General features: G+C 42.7%; 1 protein-coding gene across 1 annotated transcript in view; it reads right to left on the bottom strand.

Moving 5' to 3' along the window:
- Positions 1 to 883: 883 nt before the first annotated feature.
- LOC119371857 (calcium/calmodulin-dependent protein kinase type 1-like) overlaps positions 884 to 15,346 on the bottom strand; it is a 55,142-nt gene continuing 40,679 nt past the window's right edge. The window contains 1 exon segment of the mRNA XM_037642322.2: positions 884 to 13,694. Within this exon segment, the coding sequence (XP_037498250.1) occupies positions 13,533 to 13,694 (162 nt within the window). The 3' untranslated portion in view covers positions 884 to 13,532.

The raw sequence follows: 15,346 nt of genomic DNA, 5'->3' as shown, positions 1-15,346 counted from the left end.
GCCCGCCGGGCGCACATGTTGAGCGCACGTCAAGGAACCCCGTTCTCGAAATTTGCGAAGCCATCCACTACAGCGTACCTCATAATCATATCGCGGTTTTGGGACGTTAAACCCCAACAATTATTATTATTGCTCTATGGGCATCGGCACTGAATATAATAAATGCACACAAATTTGTGGGTCTTTTTAGCGCGATGCCCTTGCGAGAAGTGGAGCCAAAATATATTGCACGTTGTATATACCAGGAATGCCTTACTTACGAGAACAATAATAGTAAATTAACTTGATCACTTAACGCAAAACTACACAAATCATGCAAATGCAAAACTGAATTAAACTGTAGTACAGGTTTCACAGAGTATAACAAAGCCCACAAATTACTACTACTTCTACAACTTTTGAATTGCCTCAAGGCAGAAAAACAGATCTGTGAAGAGTACGGGGATATATAAAAAATAGGAATGAAAAATGAAACATTCAACATAAAATTACCATTTCAATCGAAAATTTGGAATTAGCAAGCATAATATTCTCTATTTCAATAGTAAAAAGATGACATTTGATCTATATAAGCAATACTTAATGTTTTCACTGTAATAACTTTCTTGCATAAGAACTTGTTTAGAGAAAAGCTTCTGTTTTACTGCAGAGTAACAGTGAACGTTCAAAGATGACAATTACTTAATATGGCGTCACACATCCTGTCTATGGCGTTGTTTCTGTTTCTTGAGGTGCGTGCTGTAATAAGCCCATACAGCATACACCATATCCTTGTTCTAACAAAGACATAACTCTTCATCACATACACATGAGTAGTAGGCCCTCCCTTTCCCCCCAAAAGAAAGAGTGCAAAACGACCAGTCATTAACCAACGACAGCGTGTAAAAATGCCAAAATTTAAATTTATTCGCTTAAAGACGCTACAGCAGAGTAAAGAAAGAAGGGAGGGGAGGAGGATGAAGAGAGAGGACAGCAGGTATCTGTGTTGAGAAACAGAGATGTTATAGCTACAGTTTGGAACAGGCAATGACTAGTTGACGTTCACTAAGGTGAACCAGAAACCATTGCTGACAGGGCACGTACAGCTACATGTCACGTTTGCATGTAGGCTTGGGGAGTATACACAATATATTTATATTTATATATTTATATATATAGATACACATATTTGTATATATATACTATTGGTAGTATGTGACAAGCCTCCGCGCCATGTCACTAATACCGGGATTTCACTCTGGGACGCAGACACACATTTCAGAATGTGGGAGGCGGGGGAGAGTAGAGAATTTATTTTTTTATGTTTTTTTTTTTACCTTGCACTACTACGTCTTCTGTTCAAGACTGCATCTGAAGCAAGAGGAACTTGGCAATTATGCTCAGCATTGCAGATTTTTCAATGAATGTGTCGTAATCGTCCAGTCATTAGCACCCTCAAAACATGGAACACTGAATGCTCCTAATTTCAAGCAACACTTCGTGGCACACATTGAGACATAATACTAGTTGAACAGCCGAACAGTGGCTGAACATGACATCTTTACATTAGCACCAGACGAGAGTATCTTTTATGGTGTGTGCGTTTGATGCTAATGTTTAAGAAAGCTTGCCCTCACTGTAGCAAACAGCTTCAGGAAATAGAACATTGCATTCTCCACTGATTTATTTCTATGACGCAAGTCTGAAGAATACAAAATAGACTTGCACATGAAACTAAGTACAAGAACCTTGAATTAAATAGAAAATGCAATCTGCAAGGCAACAAAATATTTTGCGAACCATCTTTATAATAATGAGAATATGAACTGCATTAAGAGTACAAAAATTATGTGAAAAGAGAGGACTTAATTTAAGAAAACATTCAACTTCACTTGGTTTAGCGTAACCAAACAAACACAGTCACGAGCAATTGGTAGACATCATGCGATCAGCTTCCATTAGGCTGATATGACAACAAACCAGAATCAACATTTTTAAATGTGACAACAGCATTAAATGAGTGTAGACAACCAAAATCTTCGATGAAGACTTCATAAACTCCCACCAAGAAGTGGAAAACCTCCATGTGACGACGTGAATTAGTATGACGTGACAGCCACATCACGTGGAGTACCAAAGTGGTAACATTAGCAAATCGATGTGCCGTCTGCTAAATTTCACACGTCCACCACCACATCGTGGCACCAGTTCTAATGGATTGTGCAGCTGCAATACACCTCTCCAATGTTCCAACTTTTTCAGCTCTTCCCTGATGTTTTCGCTAAAGGTTATTGGAAAACGTGCCATGCTTCATTTCTAGATTTCAAAGCTCAAACAAACTGGTTTACATCGCCTGTTCTCTATCAAAATTCGTCACAGCATTCCTTGCAAGCACGCAAAGTTCATGCTCTAGTCAGTTTCATGTCACGCTAGCATCAGATCTTGGTGCCTACACTCTTTAGAAGTTCGAAACGAAATAAGTTATAATATTTTATTGACATTTCTCCCACACTTAATCTACGAAAGCTCATCCAGTATTTCGACCTATTTTGTGCACTGTTGCACAATGAGCTTAGTACCTCATTTGTTGTCATTGTTTCGAAAGATCTCCAGCGTCAAGCGTTCATGCACTTTTCAGTGCCATAAATCTGGGAGTTTTGGAACGTCAGCACGTAAGCATTTATTACTCAAATCCGAAAACAGTCTCCTCTGCTCTACCCCGCCCAGAAAGTTTTTTCATGCATTGTTTCAAAGGCTGTGCTTACTTTTTTTTTACTTTGTTTTAAGCCCGCTTGAACCAACATGAAGATCTCGAGGTATGAAATACTAACACGCTTAATGACATTGTATTTTGATATGCTGGCAAGTTTAGCACTGTGGTAAAACTCTGCGGAATACCCTGCCTTGCAGAAAGCTCACACTCGCTGGCACAGTCTGTACAGAAAAAGCATATATACCATTCAAAAACAATTTGCAGTCTTAAAGCACAAAACTAGGGCAGAACATTACACCAAAGCATTCAGTGTGCTCACAATCCAAGCTTTCTCTTTAAAATCCATAAAATGTTATGCACTTTTACAATGCAGAAAAGGTGCACAGAAAGCACAAGCAACAAATTTTCGATAAATTTCAACGAGTGTAAAAATTCTGTGGTCTTTCAATACCAACAAAGGTTTCTAAAAGCTTTCAAGGTGTTTTTCCTTTCTTTCTCAGTCAGCAGCCGTGTTGTCTATTTTCGTTATACGTGTCATTTACTGCAGTGCCTATGCCACAAACAATTAACAAACATGTCTTCACAAGTTTTAGCAGCGGATGGCATGCACTCACACACCACGACAAAGTTATGTACAATCTTTAGTGCACGCATGCTATTTGCGACATTCTCGTGTGTTGGTACATAAAAGCAAAACCAGTATGCAATGCTTCAACCTACTCGTTATTACTCGTAAAGAGCTTTAAAAGCTTAAGATACAAAGCATCAAGACCGGAGAGAGAGCAACGGCAACAATTAATGTGGTGCACTTAATGAGCCCCAGCCATCGCAATAACACTAGATTACCTCATACACCAGCTCGTGAATTCCTCCGGAGAAGAAATGTTGGAGAATGATTCGTTGAAAACAGCAACAACAAAATAATTTCCTGCATCCACCAAAGCACGCTGAAATCTTTCTCTTGCTCTCTGCAACAGATTTCGGTCACAGAACATGCCCAAAACAAGTGTTTTCAGCACCGTGTAGGAACGAATGGCAAGATAACTGCCCTTAACGCTGCATCACAAAAGTATGTCTCAATAGAAACATTTCCTAAAGTGGCGCACACTTGAGGCAAACCCTCTGATGCCATCAACAAAGGGGCCCTGCAACTTTATTATAACAGACAAATTCTACAAGACATAATACGGTAATATGAAAGAAAAGTATCCACATGGCTTAAACAGTGATCAGTAGTGGCCAAAAAAGGGACAGCCTCAAGCTGGGGAGTCTGAGGCACACCACCTGTTCAACAATTGCTGACCATTTCGAATCTCCATCTCCCTACAAACATTATTTCACCGACTGTCTATAACAGTGCGTAAACAAGGGATGAACAAATAAGACACACATGTACTTGTATGTCTCTGCTTATTTATTTGTCCCTTGTTTGTGCACTCTTCTACATGATCATGAATGATGAACAGTCCTGAATTACTACCCTTGTTTCAACGATTCAGTGGAACATTAGCCGAACAAACTAGGACTTCTAGCCTGTACTGTAGCAGAAATGACTAACGATGAATGCACAAGACTGTAGTAGAAGAATGTACGTCGGGAACACTGAACACAAATAGAACATCGGAAGAACAACAAAAAAAAATTGCTTTACGCCTCCAGAGAAACGCTTTCCAGTGGTGATGAACGCAAGCTTTAAGTTTTTCATAATGTTCTCCCTGCGAAGTGCCTCCACAATCTGTACTCCCATGCGAGAGATATATTGCAATTTCATTAACCAGTTGCAGGGCCCCTTTACAGTATGGCAGCATCTCAAAGAAAGCATGCAGTTAGGCTCACTGCCAGAGGGAACACGCAACTGCAGAGCAAACACCCTTTCGTGGCAAGTACAAACAAACCGGCATGTGTACTGAACAACCCCGGCAGATGGCACCAGTTCATCCATAACTACGGCCGAAGATTGTTTGTGCACTGCCAGCAACTGGAGTTGGGTACTGCTAAAGACTGTAGCAGTGTGAATTCGCTTCGACAGTGAACCAGACTGAAGATGTATAACACACAGGTGACTCCACGGCACGTCGAATCATTCTAGAAACAAGCGTTGGCAAATAACAAGTCATGACCCTACATGAGCTCCGGTTTTCCGACAACTGTTGACAATTGCTTTGAGGGATAAGGGTACAGCCAAACTAGCAGCAAAAACGGACACATCATGCTGTGGTGCCGCATGCGTCAAAGGCGACATAAATTCAGAGTTTCGTGGTGTTCTGCATAAAATGGGTCGAGACCCAATTCTGCGGCAAATGACGCGTGCCAGGAGGCGAACAACCAATCAGGAGTGACGAGGGTGACGTCACGAAGCATGGCAACCGGGATGCAACTGCTCCACTCAGAGTTTTCAATAGAGACATCTCGTGGCGCAACAAAAGCTTGACTGACGAATGGGAAAATAACGCTCACTCTCGGTGTTGTTTGCACATTCTGAGAGCGCGTGAGATCCTGTCACGCTGCAGCACTGCGAGACCTTTGCCAAAGTGGCCTTTGCAGGAATGCACTAACACACGTTTCTTGCCACTAGTGTGGCCGTACCTTAACAATAACAGGTCTCAAGGAACAGTGGGTTAAAGGTTCTTTGAATTTCTCAACACCGACTTTCACACCTCTCATGTACACTCTTGACGAGGAATAAAATGAAGATTACATTCAAAATTGAAGATTTCTTAAGGGCAGTGCTACTTGCACTTCGTTTCCTCAAGCGCAAACCACGAACCCGTGACTAGTGAATGAAAGCACGAGCGTCCCGCAAACAAAGCGAGTCATTCGCGCAACAAGAAAACTCGAGTTTTGACTAAAATAAAGCGTGAACACTTCAGCAAAACTTATACCATCAATGTACTCTTTGTGACCAAATCTGTATGTTAAATATAGTATGCACATCATACATATACATCGCAAATGCTGAACAAGGCATTCAGTTATTTCATGAAGCGAAATGTTGCCAGTGACGCGTGGGCTTTTCTGACGAGCGCACTGCAAATATCTTCTCAGTGCACAGCATAAACTAACATCAAAAAACAAAAGCGATTGATTTTGCTTCGCAGACCATTAAACAGTCCTCCCTGAAATCAAGAAAGTAATAACAAGATTCTCCAGCAAGACAGCTATTCGACGCAACTGTGGCATCAATCGTTGCTTCAGTACGGCTTAAGCGTTCCCTTCCACATTCAAGAAACTTATATACTCACATAGAAAATTGACGTCTACAGGATGAACTGCTCGAAAATTGCGCATCAGGGAAATTTATTCGAAGAAAAAAAAAAGATAGGACTATGAAAGTCTCGGCCAGAAAATGTCGAAGCGAAAATTGCGCATGTCATGTTTGAGCAGGAAAAGCATTACTATTGTCTTATATACAGCATGTTTTCCGTTGTGCGCTGCGTCGGGACCAGTACCGTATATATCGCATCTTCTTTTCTCTCACTTTGGGAGGATTCGGCTACAACATCAAAAGTAACGCGCAAAGCCTACGAAAATCACACGGTGCACACTTATTGCTTCGCTATGGGGTTTCTTTAGCAACGGGAAACACTAAGCAAGGGCCAGCTATGAATGTTGTGCGTACAGTAGCGCACAAATTAACAGATACGCAACAACTTGTCTCTGCCATCTAGTCAATTATTACGCAGTGCTGTGGAAAAAAAAACGAAAAAAAGTAGATGATGAAAGGGTTTTATGCAACAAGCGTACGGGTTCTTATCAACTCTAACTTCAAAGCGCTTATCAAAGCGTAGTATTGAACATGTACAAAACTAGGAGAAACGGAAACAAAGTTATTTACATCATCGTAAAGACGTATGGTACAATGTTACAGTGTGGGAAATGGGCAGAGGGGGACTGGTTTGTCGTACGCCTCACCTGCCGGGTATTTGCTGTACAATTTCTCTGCAAAGCAGTACCTGCCACTTTTCATTTCTTTATTATTTATTATTCTTATTATTATTCTGAAAGCAAGCGCTCACAAACACGCAAACACACGCAAGAATAGAAGGAAACGTGACACTAGCCGTGTTTTTTTTTCTCTGATCTGAAACAACCCGGGTAAGACGCAAGAATTAAGCAACCGAGACACACCTGCAGCACACAGGCACGAAAAAATAATCATAACAAGGTCTACATTGAGAAGCAATTTGATTTTCGTTTACATTCGAATTTGGCTCAAACACGTTTATGAACGTAACGATGATCGTGCATAGTGGCAGCGGTTTGTACGCTCAGTAGAATGCACTCTACTTCGAGGGAAGTGAAGCAACGCTTTGAAGGTGCTGACACGATTTTATTTCACCCCACCCAAGAAATATCTACATTTATTACTTGCGAGGCATTACGAAAGAATATAATACTACACGGCAATGATCGGGCACCTTCTTCCGGCCGGCAGAAACCTTCTGCCTGCCCAAAGTACGGGAAACCTGTTTAGTTACAAAAAATAACTAAGCTATTAGTTACGTAAGGTAACTAAGCAATTGGTCGTTATTTTGGCCACTGCTGATTCACCTTTGGTAAGCAAGATTTCAGTGTGCAAGCAAGCTATTAACCTTCTACGAGGCTCTGCAGTCTTTCGGCACAGGAAAAATTCTCATTCGTTGCATACCAAAGCAGCGTTCTTGGGATCCTCAGTAAACTAAAGGTCAGCAGAACAATTTTCTTTGCTAATGCCAAGAATTTTTCACTAGACACCTTCACTAAGTATTTGTTTCTCGCCGTTACCATATTAAGCTCATACGACCAATAATAATGTTTAATCAACCATCTCGCTGACCAACTGAGAAATTACTTCATGCCAAAAATCTAATAACTTCAATTCCCATACACATTTTCAGCCTTTTCTTTTTATTTGTAGAATTCTCAGGCTCACCTGCACACAGTTTTTCTCAACTCATACCAAAACCTTTTTCGATATTCTTTTTACATGCCCTTTTTGAAGCCCTAATTCCTAGAACACTAAACTCATTCCCGCAGCAGTCAAGCCTCACACACACTGTCAAAAAATTACTGTTTATAAGGCCCACACGAAATGTAAAAGCCGCGTTGAAACACGCCACAAAGGCCACACAGGGGCCGTATATGAGACTTCTGCATTGTTTTAATTTTAAAGCTATACATTTCGAAGCCTGCTAGTCTTGGAATATGGATGCTGTATCTGAATGCTTGAAATCCACAAGCTGTGTACAACAGCAAACAGCTTCCATGGAATTAGGGGACAATGATGGCAATCTGTCTTTTGTTTTTACACTCCTTTTTTTTTCATGAACCGGCAGTGTTGGCACCCTCAAAGTGTTCGCTGGGGTTATTCACGCATTTTTCGCGTGTTGTCGGGTGTTTGACAACATGAAAGGGCTGCATAAAAAGGTCGGCATGCCGCTTGCGTTTCGCCAGGGCTTACGCGAGCGCTCCCCGAGTTTTTGTGATCAACACTGTTTCTTTTCCAGCTCCGCTGCTGCAAAATATTTGCAGCATCGAGGAACGAGAAAGGGCTTGCTTGTGGGCTACCCAATACCCAATGCGTAGCGATGCCGAAGAAAAACAAAAATGCCTGCCACCAGAACAAAACAACTGTCCAGGACTTCTGGACAAGAACACTCTTTTTCACAAGAAGCACCTAAGAAAGCTTAGTCTCAGTGAAGCATATTGAGAAATAACTGCACACTTCAAGCAAATGCAAAAAGAACAGAAAAACGACTCTCAGACTGAACTTGTCTAGCTCCTTTTCGTGTTTTGAAAATGAAATACAGTCACCAGCAACTCCAAGATTTCCAGCTAGGGCTCTAACACGCCAAACACTCCCGAGTCCCACTCAATTCAGTAAAACATCGCGTAAACACAGGCGAGGCAAAACGAGCGAGCCCTCCTCCTGAAGTGTAACCCAGTTTTTGGAGAGTGCTCTCAGCGTTGCTGCGCGCGTAAGAGAAGCGTACGAAGAAGAAACTCGATGCGGTCATCGTCGGCGACGCGCACGAAGGTGAAATCATCGGAACATGCTTTGCAGAGTGTGCTAGAGATGCAAGTGAAGCGTAATCAGAATATACATAGTGGAAAAGAAAAAGAAGGAAAGAAAGTGGCGCGAATGTGCGTTAAGAAAACCGCGAGCGTGGGACGAAAAAGCTCCTCCTTCTCGGCGTTTCTTAAGAAACCCGAAAAGGCTGGCATCCGAACCTTATGTCTACTCTGTCCGCCTGCCCATCCGAGGAACACGGCTGTGAGAACGAGTGTGCCGCACCGTGCGTGCTTCCCGTTTGGCACATATCACATTGTTGCCAAGCTAGACTCCCTATCTGTCCAAGAGAACAATGGCCACCTCTCCACCCATAGAGAAAACTAAAAACTTGAGACAAGTTATCAATGTGATGAGGCATATGATGATGATGACGGCAAACACGCTCACCTTGGCAAAAAAAGACATTCTCGCACCCACAAGAGAGCCTGTATCAAAGAGAAGCGGATGGCTGATGCATAATTTAAGATTATGACAAAACAGAGGCATGCTTCTCCATCGGAGAAATGCGACTGGGCGTCGACCTGCCTTTGTCAAGGTGGGAAAGGGTGTAGAAGCTCTCACCAAGCAATCAACAAGCAAAGCTAGCAGGTGAAGTACTGAGATGTACAATTATGCACTTACGCAGTCAAAGCAGACAGTTTCACAACAAGAAAGACTTTCCACCTACCCGAAAGTAGCACGAAGCTTCAAAGGAAACCCGTTTATGGGCTTCGCAGAAAGAAACCTTCACGGTCGAAGTAATACTCATTCTGGTCGGGAATCAAACCCAAGACCAACATCTTTCCAGGAAGCCAGTTGCTCTACGAACTGCGCATCAGATCGCAGTGCGAGGCTAGGTTTAGTAGCAACTTAGCAACTGAATGCAGCAACTCATTTCTGCAGAAATCTGCATGAAAAAGACTGTCATCCATACAGCAAGTATCAGAGAGAGCGAGGGGAGAAAGGAAAGGAAAAAGCTAGGGAGTATAATCAGAGATTTCCAGTTCATTACCTTGCACTTTGAAAGGTGAAATGAGGTAATGAGAATGAAAGAGAAGAGCCTATGAAGGTGCCACAAAAGTCGTTACGGCTATGACCATTTGACCAACACACAGAAACAAGGGCAGTCCAATGTGCGACAATGCTCAGGCTTGTGACAACCTCCTCCTTTTACGCTAATACTAAGCTAACTTGCAAATGACGCAACTGTCAATGCAATCCATGCCCAACATATTTCGTGTACCCTTGAATGCGGAAAGTTGTGCTACTAGGAGTCGTAGAGCTAGAAGATGGAGATCGTTAGAGCTAGGGCCAAAGGCTCGGGATACCTAGAACAACACATGCCAATGGGCACTCGTAAGCCGCCGCGTCGTTTACTTTCTCCGTTTTGCGTTTTGCACAAAATGCACGAGTGGAGGGCTACCACTTTAGCGAAGTCGGACGCTCTTTCAACGATCTTTCTCCATGAGGCACTCCTGCCTATCGGAAAGTCATCTACGACAGCTTGCTGTTGCTATCAAACCTACACATCATGGCAGACAGCGAAACCGAAAATGCTTAACCAAGTGTCATGTGAGCCTACGCTCCGAAGAGTAGAAGTCGTGAATAAAGAGAAGTATGGATAGGTTATCACCTTCAACAACAGTGAACAAAAAGACACCATACATCCGCGGCCATGACAAACACAGGTGATTCATTGCGCATCACCAACGTTACAAGCGCAGTGAAATGGTGACGTGCTCCATAGGTAAGGGGACAAGTAAAGAACATGGCATAATGTGGTGAGAGGGGATGTATACAAAAGAATATAAAAGACAAGTAAGAGGGCTCTAACCTTTCAAAATGAAGCAGGCAAACCTCAGTTCAAAACATTATAGCTTCACATTATTGTTTACAAGGTTACTTGGAACATTGCAATTTTGAGCTGTGGCACGTCAATGATCAAACTTTGTTTAGCGCATGCATTCCCACGGGCGCCCCACTCTTGTCTCCACACAGTTGCGAAGAACACGCGGATTTTCTTAGACTTTGTCCTTATGACTTCAAATGGCTTTGCGATTTTGCCGACTCGTATTTCAACACAATATCGTGTTGCGTGAGTGACAATCCTTGAAAATCATGCCTGCCCACGAAAACCTATTGCCTTCATGCGTTTATAAAAAAATTTAGTTCCTTACATATTTAGAAGGATGGTAGATAACTATTAGCTCCACGAATACCTAACACGCGAACCCACCAGAATGGAGGTTAAACAAATGCACACATTACCCATAAGTCCTGTGGTAGCTTAATCGCATCAGGGTGTCCTCTAGCGACATTTTTTTATCAGGAACCTTCGCGCATGCACACGTACTCACTATAAATATCTTTCAAGGTATGAGCCCACAATTCTGAACACTTCTGAAGTGCTTTCATATGCACCTGAAGGTGAAGAGCTTCATTGTAACTTCGATGTATACAATATTCGTTAGGAGAGTGTATTCATTACATCCTGAGATCGGTGAGTAAATTTTAGCATTAATTCATTAGGTCTGATGATTTGTTAAGTTCCTGTTATGGAATTTTTCTTAATTGCTTAACACTGCTTAGTGGGTGGGGTCCTTTAATTGCCATGGCTGACTAGTTTCCATGGAAACATTCAAACCACGCTTAAGCAGAAAACATGCATGGATCAATGAGAGGGTTGCATGCATGTTTTAAAGGCAATCGTGCAGCTGATCCACGGCAGCACTGATGGAGAGAACAGATAAGGAGAAAGCAATAATTGACCCTCCCTAATACATTCGCTTATGTCACTTCGTTATGTGAAAGTTAACTTTTCGTTTTATTTGACCCTGAGAAGATGTACTGCAACTCTACAGCACACTTTAAGCCGCAAAAGGCATTTAGAAGTCGCTTACAATGGCCCCTAAGTAAAAATAACACGGGCACTGGATGGGTGATGTCGTAATTGTGATGCGAATGGCCATGGATGTGAGGTAAATGAGGAAAAAAATCTGATACTTGCACGTTCGAGTATTCTAAAAAAAATAAGAATTTAAAAGTAGTGTACAAACCACACATGCCTAAATTATAGCATTTAGTCACTGATGCTCTTTTGTTCCATTTTTTTTAAATTTACTTCAAAACGAGTGGTTCAATGATAGAAAAATCTCTTGCACGGAAGTAAGACTTCCAAATACCAGAGGGGAAGAGAGCGCCACGTGCATACAAAGCCTTCCCCGCATGGAAACAATTCTTCGTATTTATTCAGACTAACGAAATGTAAAAAAAAGTTATGTGTAATAGTTTACAGCGTTCAGGTTCTGCGTCATGCACATTACGAATCATACAATGAACAACAAAAGCTGCGAAATAAAATAAATATGTCGTCTATCCCTCAAGCCAGTGAACGAAAAAATTTGCAAATCCATACTGCACTGAAGTTCACACACAAGCAGTGGATGAAGATTATGGGTGTGGTCATATTGACAGCATCAGTTTAACTTACTCGCACTCAGCGGAAAAAAAGGAATAATAAATAAAAAATAAAACTAACGTGATCCAGAATGAAAGAGATTCATGCGAAAATCTTCATACGGAAGCCTCGTGAAGATGTTATTGTTAATGAAGTTAAACTACTATTACATACCTAATGCATGGAAAAACAAGAAAAATTTGCATTAAAGTTTAAACATAAGCAATAAATTAACATTATGAACATGGTCTTGTTGACACCTTCTGTCTAGCTTACTTGCACTGCGTGAAGAAAGAGACTGTCAACGATAAGAGCGTTCACACAAAAAATTTTTGTACGAAAGTCTCACGAGAACGCTAATAAAAATAATAAAGGTACATGGAGTATCAGTGACCTAGTACTTGGAAATAGATAACCGAGGTATCGCAATACTGCTGCGGCCATAATTAAGTTCCTTAGCACGAACAATAGGGCGTTGCACGGTTTTTCTGACCATGGTCAGCAACTTCCTAAGAATTCAATATTTTCTGAAACTTTCCGTTGACTAAACGGTATCAGACTGAGGTGAAAGGCAACACACAATTTCTCTGTGTTCCTGACTGCCGCTTTCTCTGGTTCTTAGACCACAAAAACACAAAAAGGGGGCCTTCAGGATAGATTCTTCACCAGGAGACATATTTAGAATGTGTTGACAAGTATCGTCAAACAGTTTTAGCAGATACTGGCGCAGTAATCAACAAATACCACTTAGGAGCTTCCTTTTATACTAGTGCTAGGACACCCTTTACCTGAAGGAGCCCTGCAATGCGTTAGGTTTGCCATTTCCTGTATTTCGACCTTTCGTCACCATGCCACCCATGACGATGCACCGCCGGGGTGAAAGCAACACCATTATGTGTCTCAAACGGCGATCACAGTGTACGTGTGGGTCCTGCCGCGTTGATGACGCAAGAATTGTGCGCGTTGCACGTAATGCACTGCGCTCAGCTTGATGCCTCTTTAGCACAATCAGTGTGGTAGACGGATGCAGATTTTTGAGAGAACGGCTGCTCCCGTGATTTGCAGGGCCCCTTCAAAGGGATACGCGTTGCCAGTCGGCTTCCACTAAAGGTCGAGGCAATGCAAAAACACTCCACGAACAAGCGTGACAAGTGTGAACAGAGAGCGGCATTCACTCAGATGCAGACATGCGCACACACGTGAGATGCGAAGAGAAACAACACAGTCAAATGCGGCAAAGAACACAAACGTGGAGCCATGACGTGGAAACAAAAAAGAGAAAAGGTCCGACGAGAAAGAACGCGTAGGTGATCTGGAATGAGAGAGAGAGTGGTCGGTGGAGAGGAGGAGACTCATTCGGAGTTGGCGGGCACTGCGGCCGTGGACGATGCCGCCGCCAGGGGCCGTCCGCTGGTGGACGCATCCGCGGGGGCGCCGCCATCTTGAGACGTCCCCGTGCTGCTCATGGCGAGCTTCCGCATCTGCCGGATTACCGCTGTTGCGTTGTAAGCTTGCTGCAATGCGCAACGTAGAAAAAAAACATCAGTGAGCTCTCCCAGAAGAGCGCCACAAACCGACACACACATTGCGCATACGTACACTTGTTGGGACTTGTAACGTGAAACTGAGAACTATTTATGAATACCATTCCATTTCTTCATCTCTGTTCTTGTGCTTTGGTGCGTGTCGTTAAAGGGGCCCTGCAGAACTTTTCCAAGTAACCATCGAATGGCTTCATTAAAGGAGTTTATTAATGGACCGCTGCAAAAATTCTTTGAATCCGTCCAGTACGAGCGGAGTTAAAGAGATTTGTCACATGCTGTAATTGCTTCCTCTCTTCTCTCATCCCAACGAGCACGCTGGAAGCTAAGCAAGGAAGGATGGCACGGGGGAAAAAAGTTACGTCACGTGCGCGTCGTGACTTTGAGTACTCTTTTTTTTCTTTCTTCAAGCGTATGCAGCTTACGATGCTCAAGTCAGCCAACGGCCGTGAATTTGGGTATATGGCGCGGTCGTTTGGGTATATGGCATCATTTGTAGAAAGAAGAGGAAACAATCTCTAGCTGACTTTGTGAATTAATTGTAAATTCCAGGCCACTTGCTACACAATACGCAAGTTCCCAGGAGCCTCGACTACCGATCAGCGGCATTTTCTGACCATGCTAAAAAAGTGTTGGAGGGCCCTTAAGGTATTGCATGTCATGGCTACCAGACCAAACATTAAATATTGATGAATCGTTTCATTACGTAGTTTAATTACTGCACAGTTAGCGAGACGTCATGTAACAAGCTCTGGACATTATGAAGCAAATCAATGGGATCTGTGAAAGCCTGCGAAATATAAAAACAAAGCACCATATGAATGTACAGTCGTCAGCAAGCTTAACTCGAACGCTCAGCAGCGTGTCCTGAACTGGTTTGACTGATGCCAGCTGCGGAGCGTTCGAGTTAAGCTTGCTGACGACTGTGCACCCATCTGCACTAGAAAGAAATTAAAAGGCCCACTGGGTTACCCCAGAGGAAAAAAGATATTAAGTAGGAAATTCAACGCTAACAGTGCATCACTTCGGTGTTGGACAGCCTAGGTGCTGAGGGTTCATCGTGTATTGTGAAAGAACTGCCACGTAAACCAAGAACAGCTAAAAAAAATCTAAAGTGCACGGGCATCTCTGCGTTTGGTCCCCATCAAAACGTGGCCACGATGGCCGGAAAGTGAACCCACGCTCTCACGCTTAGCAAGACAATTTCGCAGCAAGTAAGCCACTACGATACATGTATGAAGGTCCACCAAGCTACTTATCAGAAGCAACGTGGCAAAGTGCTTTGCAAAAAAAAAAAAAGAAACACCAGAGGATAACTACAGTTCACTCCTTAAAGGGGCCCTGCAAAACTTTTCAAAGTAATCACTGAACGATTCATTGAAGGAGTTCACTGCCTCACGTATAGACTGCCTCAAAATTTTTAGGATCCTTCATGTACGAGCGAAGTTACAGAGATTTGCTGCGTGCTTTAAATGCTTTCTTTCTCCTTTCGTACCATCGAACGCACGGAAAGTTGCGCAGGGAGGGAGATGACAAGGGCACAAGCAGCTACGTCCTTTCGTCAGCGCATGTCATGACCTAGAGCACTTTCCTTTTTTTTTTTTCCCTTGAACCTGCAGCTTACT

Source organism: Rhipicephalus sanguineus, chromosome 10 (genome assembly GCF_013339695.2).
Source record: "Rhipicephalus sanguineus isolate Rsan-2018 chromosome 10, BIME_Rsan_1.4, whole genome shotgun sequence".
In the NCBI taxonomy this organism is placed as follows: Eukaryota; Metazoa; Arthropoda; class Arachnida; order Ixodida; family Ixodidae; genus Rhipicephalus; species Rhipicephalus sanguineus.
The sequence above is the reverse complement of the archived record's forward strand: the minus strand, read 5'-3'. Positions and strand labels throughout refer to the sequence as shown.